Here is a 15,272-nt window from a genome sequence, read left to right as displayed (position 1 = left end):
CCGAAACTCAAAGCAGCTGGAGGAGAAAGAGGGTGGAAAAGAAGGTGGGCTGAACTGATGATGGTATGATGAGGTGACCCCACATGCGTTCCCCCTGTACCACTGGAACCAGGTCCAAAATTATGACTTCACTTCCAAATCACTAACCTGGTGAGGCACAAGCCCGAGAGAGGTTGGCGGCTCATTCATGCGGTCATCACTGCTGCTGGCAATGGCATAGCCCCTGAAAAAAGAAAACAATTACAGGTACTCGTCTAATAAAACTTTAGGTTTAAGACCCATGAGGATGATCTGGAAGGGGGCCATGTGAGATTTATAAGGATAACCAAAAATGTCCCTTGTGAGAAAGCACGAACTAGCAAAAACCTAATTTCCATGGGAGGGAAAGAGGAAGAAGAGCACACACACACAAAATGCCTGAATTTTGAAGTCAGAAAGGCCAGAGCTTGTGACCACAAGAAAGTTGCTTAACTTCTCTGTGCTCTCGGTCCATTAACTATAAAACAGGAATAAGACCATTATGAGGAATAAATTAGGAATAAATTAGACAAACTGCCAAGTGCAATGTTTGGCATATGCTAAGCAGATTGTTAACTCCCTTACTCTGAGATAGTCTTGTAAAAAAAACATGGGCACATTTTTGTACTGAAATTTTGAAATGGAAAACTTGCCAACCTTAACTTCTTGAGGTGATATGAATGCTACAAAAATGGAGGAAGGAGATAGAACAGTGAGGAATTAATTGGGCAGGAGAATGAATGCACTCTTCCCGAATGACAGTGTGATGTCTCCTTATGGCACAGAAGATATGTGACACAGGACCTGGTTTCAGCCTACAACCAGGGCGAACACTACAGACTGAGGGGGCAGTGTCAAGGAATGGCAGAATCGGCTCTCCAAGAATTTATCCCAGAAACACCCTGTCAGGAGGACACATGACACTTAGAAGGCAGGGGTAGGCGGGGGGGTGCGGAGGGATGACAAGATGAGAGGAAGACAAAAAAAAAAAAAAAAAGAAGAAGAAGAAGAAAAAGAAGAAGAAGAAGAAAGCTGCTTATTTTCATTTAACTCTGTTATACCTAGACTAACTATGCATTCTACCAATATTATATAGAGGTCATCTTTTCAATCGTGCAGAAAAACTCTTGAGTCATAGAATAAAGAGAATATTCAATGTTATTTTATGAGAATTAGAAAAACAAATCTTTCAAAAATTCAATTCTCTCCTTTCTGTGTTACAAACAGCATAGCAGGATGATTAAAAAGAGTTTGGAGCAACACTGTCTTGGGTGAAAGCCCAAATATACCACTTACCAGCTTTGTGAATTCCCGCAACTTATCCTCTCTATGACTCAATTTCCCCCTCAAAAATGGGACAGGTAATAATTCTTTCCTGATAGATTGGCTATGAGGATTAAGTGAGTTACTCTTGCAGAGTGATTAGAACAGTGCCTCGCACAAGGTAAGCACTATATATAAGCATCTGACAAACAAAATAAATTACAGTGTATTTGTCAGATAATTAGGTGTAAAAATCCATTTGACTTCATTCTGCTAGCTGACACCTGGCAGCAGACCCTTGAGCAGGTATAGAGAGAATCTTAAACTGTTTAATCATTTTTCTTTTACTTTTTTCTTTGTTTCCTTTCCTTTTCTTTCCTCCACCCCTTTCTCATCTCTTCTTTCCTTCTTTCTTTCTTAAAATTACTGGCTCTATTCTTGAAATTAATTTAATTTTACCTCACTTCTATTTATTACAAGATGAATAAATTATATTTTTTATAGGTCATTACATAAGAGCTTCTTTCTTGGAGCAGATAGGGTGTCCAGATCACAATCATGCTAAGCTTTGTATCTTTAATATAACATATATACAGTATAGTATAGTAATCATATAGAGTACCATAAAGCCAAGGTCCAGTTGAAACAAAACATATCAGGTCACTCACTTCTCTAATCTCACATGCAAGCTAGTATACTAGGAGTGCTTAATAAATTAAAAAATATATTTTTAAAAAGTGGTATGGCATCGGTAGGCTAGGTAGTCACGACCAACCCTCCACTGAAAACAAACAGAAAGCTAGATTTCGTATTAAAACTTTTGTTTGAAAGCATGACAGCTACCCAAGTAGGGAAGAAATGCAGAGCCAAGATCTGTGAGAGGAGAGAAGCCCATAGAGCTCAAAACAGCATTCTCAAGGGCAACTTTCTGTCATAAGGTGATTACGAACCTCAAAAAGCAGTGAGGAATCCAGAAGCTGAAGAGTTATATGGACAGACAAATGGACTGGAAGGAAAAACTAGAGTTTGAGGTCTGCCAATAAGGAGGAATCATGAAAAATATTCCAGGTGTTGGACTGGGAACAATGGGGGTTACATTCTAGGAATAAGAGTGAACCAGAAATAGACAACCCCTAATTAGACTTAAGTATTCCAGGACTACTAATGTATTTGGTCTTGCAGTTTTCCAGAAGGAAATGGAAATAACATCATCTGGGCAATTTTTTAATGTCTAATCGTAAAAAATAATCAAGCAAGAAAAAAAAAAAAACAAGCGGATTTGAGAAACTGGGGAAATTGAAAAACTAACTGGTTGTGAAGTGGTATGAAGGAATTACTTTTATTTTTATATGTAAAGTATCTTTACTAAAAAGATATATTTTTATGAATGAATTGCTACATCTTGGATTTGCTTTAAAATAAGCCAGTGGGAAGAGAAAAAAATGGGGATAATAGTATAGATAAATGATGATGGGCCATATGTTGGTAACCACTGAAGCTGGGGGGTCTATACAATGGGGTTTATTATTTTACATATACTTTTTCTTTCATATATGTCTGAATTTTCCATAATCAAAATGATTTGTCTAAAAAAAAAGAAAAAAATACCAGGTACTAGAGGAGGTAATACATAACCAAAAGCCAAGGTCAAGGTCAAAAAATAAATAAACAAAAAACAAAACCAACAGGCAAGAGAAACAGAATCACAGGAGATCCAGATAATGGAGATACCTTATAAGAATTAAAAGGAAAAACATAATTAAATGTTTTTAAGGAATGAAAAAGAGCAAAATCACAATTTCAGCAGAGATTAGGAAATGTATAAAATAAAATCAAATGGAACTTTTATAACTGAAACATAAAATAATTTAAAACTCAGTGAATGGTTTAACACATATTAGACACAGAAGAAGAAAGAATTAGCAAACTGGAAGATAACCCAAAAGCAAACTGGCAGACTAAAGCAAAGAAAGACAAAATACTGAAAAATACATAAAAGGGCATACGTTGATTCTGACATGCAATTAGAGACTCAAAAGGAAAGAAGACAGAAAGGAGCAGGAGCCATATTTTAAGAGATAATGGCTGAGAATTTTACACACGAGAGGAAAGGCATCAAGCCATGGGTTCAAGAAGCACTAGAGAACACAACCAGGAAAAATACATAACTAGGTATATCACAGTCCAACTTCTCACAACCAAAGACAATGAAAAGGCCTTAAAAGTAACTAAGGGCAGGGAAAGAGGAAGAAAAACAAACTGTATCAGAGGAGCAGCAGTGAGTTAAACAACCAAGTCCTCAACAACAATAAAAACACCCACAGATAATAGGACTATACTCTCAATGTGCTAAAAGAAAATTACCCCTATTATCTTCAATTCTATACCCAGCAAAAATATCTTTCAAATATGAAGACAAAGTCATTTTCAGACAAACAAAAACTGAAGTATCTTGTCACTAGTATTCCTAAAGGAAATAATAAAGGGCATTCTTCTGGCAGAAGGATAACAGCCCTGGCTGGAAGCTCCAAGATAAAAAAAAAAAAAAAAAAAAAAAAAAAAAGAAAAAGAAAAGAAAAGTAACAAAAAAGGAAAATGCCAAACATTTCTTCTGGGGTTTTAAAATATATACATAAATCCAAAAAAAATGAGTGAGCAGACACTTCTGTTTGCCAACCCAACATCCATTCTGCACATCTATCTCATCACAACTTTTTTCAGGAGGTAATGTGCCCAGATAAAACAACCATATTTGTCAGTTTCCCTTGCAGCAAAGTGTGGCCACATGATAATAGGAGTTAGAATCAATGGGTGAGTCTTCCAAGAAAGCTCTTTAAAAGGGAGCAGCCTCAACTGAGCTGACAGGTGTTCTCAACTTTAACACAGAAGAAGTACTGGAGGTGGAGGTGGCAAGCATAAGGAAGAAAAGCTGACAGTATCTGGGAGAATGGTAAGAAGGAAAACTTCAGTCCCGATGGCCTAACAAAGCTTTTGTACCAACTCTGGATTGCCTGCCTCTAGGCTTCTTGCTGCATAAGCAAAATAAACTCCCATTTGGTCAAGTCACCGAGGATGTTACATAAAGCCCAATGCAATTTCTATCACATGTGATTCATGTATTGCCTTGCAAATGTTCAGGGCTAAGGAGATCAAAACCTACTAACAGAATAAAAGCATGAAGGTCCCTAAGGTCTCCACCAAAATGTTTATTTTTCCTTTTCATCAGTTACCAAATAACTCTAGGAGAGTTCAGTTCCAAAAGGATGCAGAGACAGAGCCCCAAAGATCACAAAATAAGCTCCCCCAGGCCAAAGAATCAGACTGGGTTTTTCAACCTTGTATTTTTGAAGAAAAAAATTCTCAGAAGAGTCAGGCTGAGAAAAGGCCAAGCTGTCTTTGTTTAAATGACCATCTCTACAGAGTAAACTCACCCTTCTGGATGCTGCAAAACAGAAACCATCAATTCCACGGCCAGGGCTCCTGCAATCATGGCCAGTCCTGGGCGGCTCACAGTACACTGCTGGTCCAAGGTCCGGTCTCTGGTTGACTAGAGGAAAAATCATTGATGTGTGCTCAAAGTTTCAGTCCACTCAACTGTGCTGTCTGAAGCAGTGATTAGAACAGTGCCTAGCATAAGGTAAGCACTACATAATAGTGCTTACTATCGTCCGCCTCCATGTTAAAGCTACATAAGATAACCAGACACTTGCTCACTGTGGGCAAAGAACATTCAGCCTCAAATAAGATCACTTCTTGGAAGTACCAAGAAAAACAAAATATACAACTTAGGTAACGAAATGAGGTAATTTGCTAAAAGGGAATAACAGTAATGAACAAATCAAAGATTGGGTCCTAGCTGCCCCATATATGGAGTTTTGTCACGTTCTCTTTTAACGGATTCAAATCAACCCCACTGTGCTTGGTAACTGAGGAACACACAGAAAGGAATAATCTTCTGAATAATGCAAATGATTCTTCCCTGCCATTCTAACAAAGCCAATGCCTCAGAGTGCCTGTGGTGTGGGGTAATTTGCCTTTTCTGCAGTCCTCAGCTCCTGTGTGCCTCTCATAGTGTGGACATCATGTCACACTGAGTGTGATTTTTGGGCTGAAATACAAGTATTTTTGCTACAACATGGCTCCAAACACAAGCCCTCATTAGTGCAATAAAAGAAATTCTAATCTTCCAACTTTAGGCAAGTTAATAGGTTGTTAAGGTTGATTTTGACTCTGAAATTTTCACCTTATGAACAGATACAACTTTGTTGCAACTGACTCTTAATCCTACTTCTTGGTAATGATGAAGTAAGAGGATGAGCTGTATATTATAACACCTCTGATGAAGATCATCAAGTCATCCTTCTTCACATGGAGAATATTTATCTTTTTTTCTTTATACAGGAAGGCCATAAAAGCCAGTCATCCAAAAGAGGTAGGAATTATTAAGGAACATGTTTTTAAAGAAGGGGAAAACGAAGGGAAGCATAAAGAAACGCCTATGCTTTGTTTCACCAGAAGGGATTATCTGTTCTGATAAAAGACCATTCCTACAGACTGTGCCTTGTGTGGTGGCTTTAACGCCACAGAATCTTACATTTGCACAGTGTACTGCCTGCTGTTCAGAGCACTTTCACATTTGACCCACCTTGCACTATGAGCAATCAGGTTAAAGTATTCTCCCCTCTCCTACTGGTAAAATAAGAGACACCCAGATAAATCTGAATTTGAGATAGACAACGAATATTATTTTAATATGAGCAGGTCTTGAATATTGCATGGGACAAATTCATACTAAAATATTATTCACTTGAAATTCAAAGTTAACTGGGAATCCTGTATTTTCACTTGCTAAATCTGACAATCTTATGGGACTCGGCCCCATTCTGCAGACGCATGGGCAGTCTATGAGTGTTATTTGGAATCACCCCACAAGGCAGTGTCCAAGCCTGGACTGGAATCCGGGTCTTCAAACCCCTCACTTGATGCTGTCTTCAGTGATACAAGCACAGGAAACAGTGCTGAGTGCTGCCAGGGACCAATCTATCCTGCAGTTTCCCTGCTGAGCTTTCCACAAAAATGGTTGGTCACTGCGTTTAAGCTGGTGAACAAGAAGAGCTGTGCACAGTTTATAACACCAATCAAGGCTCGTGGGGAGATAATGTCACTCCCAAATTAGAGAATTCTTCTATTTGTTTAAAGACAGTATTTAAATAGTCACAAAAGAGCTGGGTCTCTTTGCCCCAGTGGGCAAGACAGTTGTAGGAAATACCTGGAAGCACAAAGAAATCTACTTACGTCTCCTGGAGCCACCACATCATTGCAGAAATAGCAGCCAAGTTTGTAGCCAGGGATGTTGGCAAAAAGTGATGAGCCCAGGAGGTCAGTAGGTGCCACAAGGTGACCAGAACACAAGTCCCCAGCTCCCTGCTGCTTAGGTTTCTTCAAGCCATGTCTCATGACAACAAATGTGTCAAATCCCAAGGCAGCATTGATGACCAGCTGTGGATTTCAAGGAATAAAAGTCTAGAGTTAAGAGACACTTACATTTTAAGCATGGCTAATTTCATATTTGGTCAACTTTTAAAATTTATTTTATAAATATGTGCATTTGAATGTAATTAGAATCTAGAAGCCAATGTTAGTAAAAGCTACCCAATACTGAGGATTTGCCTGACCAGTGATTATCACTAATCATCTACTTTGGTTTCATTTAGAAGTCCCAGATGAGGATATTTACAGTTTTATATATCCTATTTACAGATAAGGATAATGAAAGTCAGAGTAGTTACTTCTATAACTTGCCCAGGGTCACTTAGCTGTTAAGAGGTAAATGTATAAAACCAAGTTTTGAGAGTTCTCAGTCACATTCTTTCCACCATTGTGCTATCATCTGCCATGTCTACACACATTTTTTTTAAAAAAAGATTTCATTTGAGAGAGAGAGCAGAGTGAGAGCGAGTGACTGAGAGAGAATACACGACAAGCTGGGGAGAGGGGGCAGAGAGAAAGAGAGAGAGAGAGAAGCAGGCTCCTCCCTGAGCAGGGAGCTAGCCATGGGGCTTAATCCCAGGAGACTGGGAATCATGACCTGGGCTGAAGGCTTAACTGACTGAGCCACCCAGGGGCCCTAACAGACATTTTTTTTTTTCATAATAGCTTCACTGAGACATAACTGACACACTATAATTCAACCTTCACAGAGATTTTTTAAGGACACTTTTTTTCTCATTTATATTAGAATTTCTCTTAGTTGTAATTTAACTTATTCTCCTAAATTTCTGGTTATATGGGAAGTTGGATAATAAAAAGTTCACCAGAAAAAAAAAATCACTCACAATCTCATGGCTCAAAAACTTACTACTAATAGTTTTGGGTATTTCTTCCTGTTGTTTTCACGCTTTCTCTTTCCTTGCCCCCTCTTTCTCCCTTCTTCTTGCGTCCTCCCCACCCTCTTGCTAAACAGATGTAAATGTTTATATATTTACAGATATAAACAATTCTTATTAAATGTATACAGTATCATATCTTGCTTTTTTAACATAATGTGATATATTCCATGTTAAGTCTTTGAGAACATAATTGTGCACAGTTGCATAGTATTCCATCACATTTATGTATTGTGATTTATTTAACCATTCCATACTGTTGGCCCTTGAAGCTGTCACTGACCAAAAAGTAATAAATGAGACAGTCCTTGTCCTTTTGGAGCTTACATTTTATTTTAAGTAGAATATCCCCTCTAGAAGACGTCAAAGGGTTGCTGTGAAAATTAAACAGAAGAAACCTATTATACTAGATGGTGGTGTATGAGACAAAGACACCATCCGCCAGCGGAAGCCTTTTGACACCATGTCACTAGGTCATTTGCCAGCACATCTCTCTTCTGGAGGGAAGGCAGATCTCCCTCCAGGTAATGGCACATCAAGTCACAACCAGACACAAGAGCCCCAAGATCCACACAATCTACCTTTCTTTTGCTCGCAGCAATGACGGCAGGGAGCCACCGGCTCTCTCTGGTGTCCATCAACAGGAAAATGACATCATGGCTTTCAATAAGCTGCTCCAGTTGCTCCACATCCCTGCGGGCTTGCTCCAGGGTGACGCTAGAAAAGTTCACTGGGTGTCCAGGCATCGGGATGCTCATGTTGAACCCTCTGGCATTCTGGGGAAACACCCAGATATACAGATGTCTGAAGCAAACATATAGGTTATATCTTAGAGCCCATTTCTCCCCATAGCTACAAGCATGCATGTGTGGTCACTTGCAACCAGAAATTTCTCTGTGCATGATTTTGCTGCTTGTCCCTTTTGCTACCTGTTCCCTGTACCTTCTTTACCTCTACATTCTAGATTATCTTGTTCTGTCATCTCAGGGTCCCTGGGCCTGGATAAAGCAGCAAACAGAGACATACAGATCCTAGTTCCAAAGAAGGAGGTAAGTACTTCCCTTTGACGCAAGGAGGACACTGAAGAAAACTGTAACTTTGGTTTTTCCTATAATCTGAGGACAGGAACCTCTATGAAAATGCCCTGTGCCTGCTCAGGTCCTCTGTCCAGTTGTCTCTCCCTACTGGTTCCCAAAATGCCTCCCGCCACCATTTCCTTAGTGTTTAACATCTCCAAATAGGATCACATAAGATTAGAATGACTGATAGTTACTCTTTAATCTTAGAGGTATATGCACTTTAAAAAAGCTCTCTAAACCAAAAAACTCTCTAACTTACAATAAGAAAATCTACTTAGGAGCATACAGATTTTTTTTTTTTTTTTTGGAGGGGACAGAAGGGGGATGAGCTATAGCAGAGTGTGGTACTCAAATGGAACTTCATTCCTTGTCCAAAGTTGTCAGGTGGCCAGGATTCTCTTCAAGTGTGGGGACTCAGGAGTTTTCATAGGGGCTTTAGAACAGCTCTGTAATTTACCACTGGTCCCCTGAAGGCCCCACGGTGTCTTGGCAGATTAACAGTGAGTCACATATAGGTGTCAATGAAGCCAGGGATATTAACTGTCCACAGAAAAGGAAGTGTTCTAGAATCAGAAACTGCACCCTTAACTCCCTGCATAAGGCTGGCTACAGGGAGGAGTGTGAAATCATTAGCTTTCTCATTCATTTCCCAAAACCTGTCACCTACCAGAAGAACAGCTGAGGGTGGGGAGGGAGGACAGAATAAATAGGTCCTTTTACAAAGCAAAAAAAATTTTTTTTGTGGATTGTAGCTCTGTTCTTCTTATCTTAAACTTTAAACCTAATCTCCAGGATTCAAGGAAGAGACAAACAATACTAACAAAAGCAGTGATATTTAAAAGAATGAAAAAAAGTTGTAGGCAAAATAGGAAAAGACGCCAGACAGAAAGGACTTCAGAAAGAGGGTTCAAAACAAGTCCATTTTAACAACGAGAACACTACAGAGGCAGCTATCTGGACCTCATTAATTAATTAACTCATTAAGCATTTTGCATCTACCAGGTACCAAATACTATAGTAAATAATAGCAGAGACTACAGTAATGTTATTACCTTATTGTCTTATTACAATTGGCAAAGCATTTTAATTGGTGGTAGCTTGATCCAAAAAAGGTATTATTTAGGTATATTAATGACACCAAGATTAAAGCATAACTACTCAACACCAATTCGGATCTTTTCAGTAATACAGATCCATACCCACTTCACTGACCTCCATAATCCTCTGCTTGCTAAAACTTCAGCCAGTAAGCCTACTCAGGACTGGCTCTCAGCCCACCATTTAGATTCATATACCTAAGGCTGGAATTCAGCAAGTTTCAACATGGCAGTTTTCAACCTTGGCTACACATCAGAACCACCTAGAGAGGTTTTAAAATTCCTAATGCCTAGGCTTTTCCCCAGACTATTTAAATCGGAATTTCTGAGAGTGGGCCCTACCATCAATATTTTCTAAAACTCTCCAGATGATTCAAATGTATAGCCAGGGTGAAAGTTCACAGAAAGTATAACACACAGATTTCAGTTGGGTGTATTTCAACAAACTACATATTAACCACTGCATACACCCAGCAAGACATAGGACACTTCCATCACCCTTGAATATGCTTGTGTGCCCCTTCCCAGTCAATTCACACCGTTCCCATCCCCACTGGGACAACTGCTGTTGCAACCACTTTTTAAAACCCTAGATTAGTTTTGCCTATTTTAGAACCTCATATAAATGGTATCCCGCAGTCTATACCTGTTGATGTTTGGCTTTTTTTGCCCAGCATAATGCTTTCGAGGTCTATCCATATTAGTAAAGTATCAAGAGTGTGTTCCTTTTTGCTGTATGAAAATACCTCAATTTTTTACTTAATGTCTCACTGACCACTATTTGGGTTATTTCTAAATTTTGGCTATTATGAATAAATCCATTATGGAAATTCTTCTGTAAGTGTTTTAGAGTATGTATGTTTTCATTTCCTTTAGATAAACATCTACGAGTGGGATTTCTGGGTTTAGGTTAGTTTAGTTTCATGAAAACCTGCCAGACTGATTTATAAAATGGTTGTTTGAGCAGTAGACCAAGAGCTCTGGTTGCTCCCCAGCCTGACAACATTTATCCCTGTCAGTCTTTTTAACTTGAGCCACTTTAGTGGGCATATCTTCATGGTTTTAATTCCTGTTTCCCTGAGACCACGGATGTTGAGCATTTTTGTGTGTGCACTGGCCATTTATAGGTCTTCACTATGAAATAAATGCCTGCAGAAGTCTTTGGCCCCTTTAAGAAAAATCCTTGTCTGTCCTTTTATTATTGAGTGTGGTAGAGGTTGTTTATGGATTTTGTTTAATAGCTGTTTGCCAAGTAGACATAGCCTGAATGTTTTCTGGGTTTTGGCCAGACTTTTCACTCTCTTAATGGAACTGATTGGGAAGCAGGAGTTTCAGGTTTTGATGAAGTTAAGTCCAAGTTATCCATTTTTTCACTTACGGTCAGTATTTCCTGGGCCCTAGGAAACCTCTGTGTATCACAAGAACACTGTACTACTTTCTCCTGGAAGCTCGGTAGTTCAGCTTTTATGCTTAGTTCTGAACTTACTGGAGTGTCATCTAAGGGCTTAGGGTGCTCCATGAGGGCAATCCATTCTGGATAGGTGGGATTCCAATGTCTTCCAGCCTTGGGGGAACTCTGGAATCTCCACTCTCACAGCAGATAGTAGTGCTTTTTTGCCCAGACTCACAAAGTCACGACCTGAGCTCATGTAGCTTGATCTGGTCAAGGACTCAAGGTGCCGCCCAGACTACTTCTCTGCTCAGCTCCCATGTCTGATACTCTGTCCTGTGCATTCCAGCTCCCTTAGCTGCTCTGAACTTGGATGTTAGTTTCCTCAGCTCATCAAGCCCAGGAACAGCTCCCTGGGCTCCTCATGGGCTCTGGCATGAGCCAGAAAGTTCCTCTATGCAATGGGCTGGGACAAACATTTTTTATTTCCTTTTTGTCTAGGACCATTGTCTTTCCATTGTTCATTGACTGGAAAGAGTCAATTTATGTATTTTACCCAGCTGCATAATTGTTTATGGCAGGAGAACTGGTCCAATAATAGTTACTCATCAGAGTTAAAAACAGACGTCCAGAGTTGGGTTTTAAAAGCTCTATGGTGGTTCCACAATCCTATATTATATTGCCTTGTCTTAGAAAAGGGAACTTCACATAGTTATTTGACTTATTAATGATCAGGTTTTTTCCTATTCAGTTAATTCAACCCCAGGATTACACAGGGTATTTGCAGTAGAATAGTTCTTTCCATGTCTTGTTCACTTAAGACATTTCTGCAGTCTGGTATGAGGAAGGTGATGAGTAAGTATTTATTCAAGCAAAAAAAAAAACACCACACCGAACATACAAAGAAAGCACCATAAGCCCGAGTAACCTGTAAGTGAAATTATGATGGACTGCACCAGGACTTAAATGGATTCTGCACATCATCTATTATTTTTTATAAGGTAGGAAGGATAAAACTGTAACAGACCTGGTTCCTGGCCTCAAGGACTGAATAACCTAGTAAGGAAAGCAAAGTAGCACAATGTAAGTGCCAAGGAAGATGTTTGACCTGGTGGGCTAATGATTTCAAGAAAAGGTAAACTTGATCTCAAATGTCCAGCAAGAGTCAACCCTAGCTTTGGCCCTACCTTCTACCCCAGGGCCTTTCTCTGTATTCCCTGACCTCCACTCTTCAGCTTCCCTGGTTTTCCTTGGTGCCACAGAAGCGCTGTGCTGCCTCCTGACCTCTGGCATTTGTACAGACAGCTCTGATACCCTTCATTTAGCTGATCCCCACTCATCCTGCAGGACTTAGCCTCCTCAAGGGAGTCTAACTTAGGTCAGGCTACCTGGCAAACATCCTCACAGCAACTGAGCTCCTGGTTCATGCACTTACTACAATTATAACTATTTATGAAATCAGTTATTGACCATGCTCCCCCTCTGGACTACAATAGCCTCATGCAGGGAAGACGGAACTTTGTTTTGTTCTCCAGTCTCTAGCACACAGAAGGCCTTAAATATTTAATGACTAAGTAAAAGAATAACTGAACAAATAAATAGGGAGGACTGCACTGGATCACAGAAACATTTGGACAAGGAAAAATTTCAGGCAACTAGTAGCAGAGGTCAGCTTCAAAGCCAGGTCTGTCTGGGCCCTGAGGGGAATTTGTAACACTTTCCAGTCACAAACTGGATTATTCTTCCGAACTATGCACTGCCTCTCACTAATAGAATTAAATGTCTTCATCCTTTGCCACATGACTTTGTAGGACCTCCCACTAGGAAGGCGGAGGAGTTTGTCCAACTCCACTGACCTTGGGCATGGCCTTGTGACTGGCTTTGGCAAGGGAATGGAGAATGCTGCACTGTGTCACTGGTGAGCTGAGACTTGGGTCTAAGTTTTTACCAATCCTTTTACACTTCCACCTTCTACCGTAAGAAGAGCATGACACAGAAGACTGCTGCTCCCTGAACCTAGATTTTAAAACAATGACACATAGCACAGACTGGAACTTGACTTAAAACCTGGAGTCCAGCCTAGCCCAGCAGCTAAGTCACAGCCAATCTGCAGACCTGTGAATGTGAAATAAATGCTTATAATAGTAAGGCAGAGATGTGAGGATTGTGTGGTATGCAATAATGTAGCAGAAACCTAGCTAATATGATGGGGTTGTAACATTCTAATTTCTTTTGGCATCAAGGTCCTAGCTGGGGACACAGCTGGTATTCATCAATAGTCTTAAATTAAACCCAATAGATGATGTTCCTCTGGATCACTGGTAAAATGGACAAACAACATTGCTCTTTTAAAGCAAGAACTAAAATGAATAGGGGCACCTGGGTGGCTCAGTGGGTTGAAGCCTCTGCCTTTGGCTCAGGTCATGATCCCAGGGTCCTGGGATTGAGCCCTGCATTGGGCTCTCTGCTAGGCAGGGAGCCTGCTTCCTCCTCTCTCTCCGCCTGACTCTGCCTTCTTGTGACCTCTGCCTGTCAAATAAAATCTTAAAAAAAAAAAAAAAAAAAAAATTTATAAGAACTAAAATGAATAAATCTAAGACTGAGTGATTAAACAGAAAAACCTTGAGAAAGGGGTTTTTTGTTTGTTTTGTTTTGTTTTTAAGCTAGCACTGAGAACCTCTAATGCCACTTTAAGTGTTAGCAGATGCTTTGGAGACATCTAACCTAACTTCTGTCAGATAAACTGATTAAGCATGCAAGATGCACATTTTCTTTTATGGATGATCTTTAAAAAAAAAAAAAACCAAAAAAAAACCTGCCAGGATTTTGAATCAAATGAACCGAACAATCTTGTCTCTTACTATCTGGTATTTTCAAAGTAGACAATGCAACTCAAAAACAAGAAAACAGCTTGAGTAAAAAGCTAAATATTTAGCCAGATACTCCTTCTGCACAGACTACATTCAATTTAGTTTCATAAGCCTGTACTAAGTAACTAACAAGTATTCTGGTGATGAAGAAAGAATATCTAATACCTGAGCTACCAAGAATCCCCTTGGACTAAGGAAGTATATAAAAATATGCCAAATTTTGGGGGGCAGTATTTTGCCAATATTCCCACATTCCTTAACTTAGATTCAGATAATGCTTTAAAACTTACAAAAACTTTTCATAAGTGCTTCATTTATAAGCTTGGCCATATAATGGAGTCCTGGGTAGTAAGTGACAAACATCCATTCCCCAAGATTAATCCGAGAAGCTACAGGAGACAAGCTCTGACGTTCCCAAACAGCATCACGTACCACTCCAGGAAATATTTTCTGAAGCCGGTCTGCTGCAGCCAGGGCCTTGGGCTTACCACCTGCTAGGCAATCTTCAAATTCATAGAGAGGCTGCCTCACAGGATTGGAGTAGGAGATATTGGCGTTGTCCACAAATGTGATGTGTCTGACGCCCCAACCCTGCATGGAAACAAGAGATCAGGGTGTGTTTCTGATGAACATGTCACGGAATGTCTCTCTTTAAGGTATTGCTTGGGGGTAGCTTGGGAACCTCAAATACAGGAAACTTCAGAAAATGAATTGTGCAAATTCAGTTTTTGATCCACAGAGGGTCAACTTCCTTTAAAAGATAATATAATTATATACCTGGTGCCTGGCTTCCTGCAGTAATGAGACTAAGAAATGTCAGGGTGGGTCTGAATAATAACTCATTATTTTTGACAGTGGCACCAGAGGAAGATCTGGAGGTGAGTCCCATAAGAATTGTCTATGTTGCTGTCTTAAAAGGATTAGTGATAAGCCCCTAAATGTCCTTGCTTTCCCTTAATGAATAATTAAGTATAAATAACAGCTCACATTAAAACTCACTTAAAGCCTGAATTAACTCCTCAGAAAAATAACTTAGGAGTTATTCCCCGTCGTATAACGTCAAAGAAGATTTTGTACTACTTCTTCGAGATGTAAAGGCCTTATTAATATTCAGTAATCCACCAGACAATTCTATATTCTCAGAAATAGTTTGCACGATTTCATATACT

At 39.6% G+C, this 15,272-nt stretch overlaps 1 protein-coding gene across 3 annotated transcripts in view; it reads right to left on the bottom strand.

Moving 5' to 3' along the window:
* Positions 1–15,272, bottom strand: part of ATG7 (autophagy related 7) — a 258,133-nt gene that overhangs the window by 184,260 nt on the left and 58,601 nt on the right. For all 3 annotated transcript variants that reach the window (XM_059390338.1, XM_059390340.1, XM_059390339.1), the window contains 5 exons: positions 14,536–14,694; positions 8,249–8,443; positions 6,577–6,780; positions 4,713–4,828; positions 148–223 (listed from right to left, as the gene is read on the bottom strand). In XM_059390338.1, coding sequence (XP_059246321.1) covers positions 148–223; positions 4,713–4,828; positions 6,577–6,780; positions 8,249–8,443; positions 14,536–14,694 — 750 coding nt within the window. The remainder of the gene's footprint in view (positions 1–147; positions 224–4,712; positions 4,829–6,576; positions 6,781–8,248; positions 8,444–14,535; positions 14,695–15,272) is intronic.

Source organism: Mustela nigripes, chromosome 2 (genome assembly GCF_022355385.1).
Source record: "Mustela nigripes isolate SB6536 chromosome 2, MUSNIG.SB6536, whole genome shotgun sequence".
NCBI lineage: Eukaryota > Metazoa > Chordata > Mammalia > Carnivora > Mustelidae > Mustela > Mustela nigripes.
The sequence above is the reverse complement of the archived record's forward strand: the minus strand, read 5'-3'. Positions and strand labels throughout refer to the sequence as shown.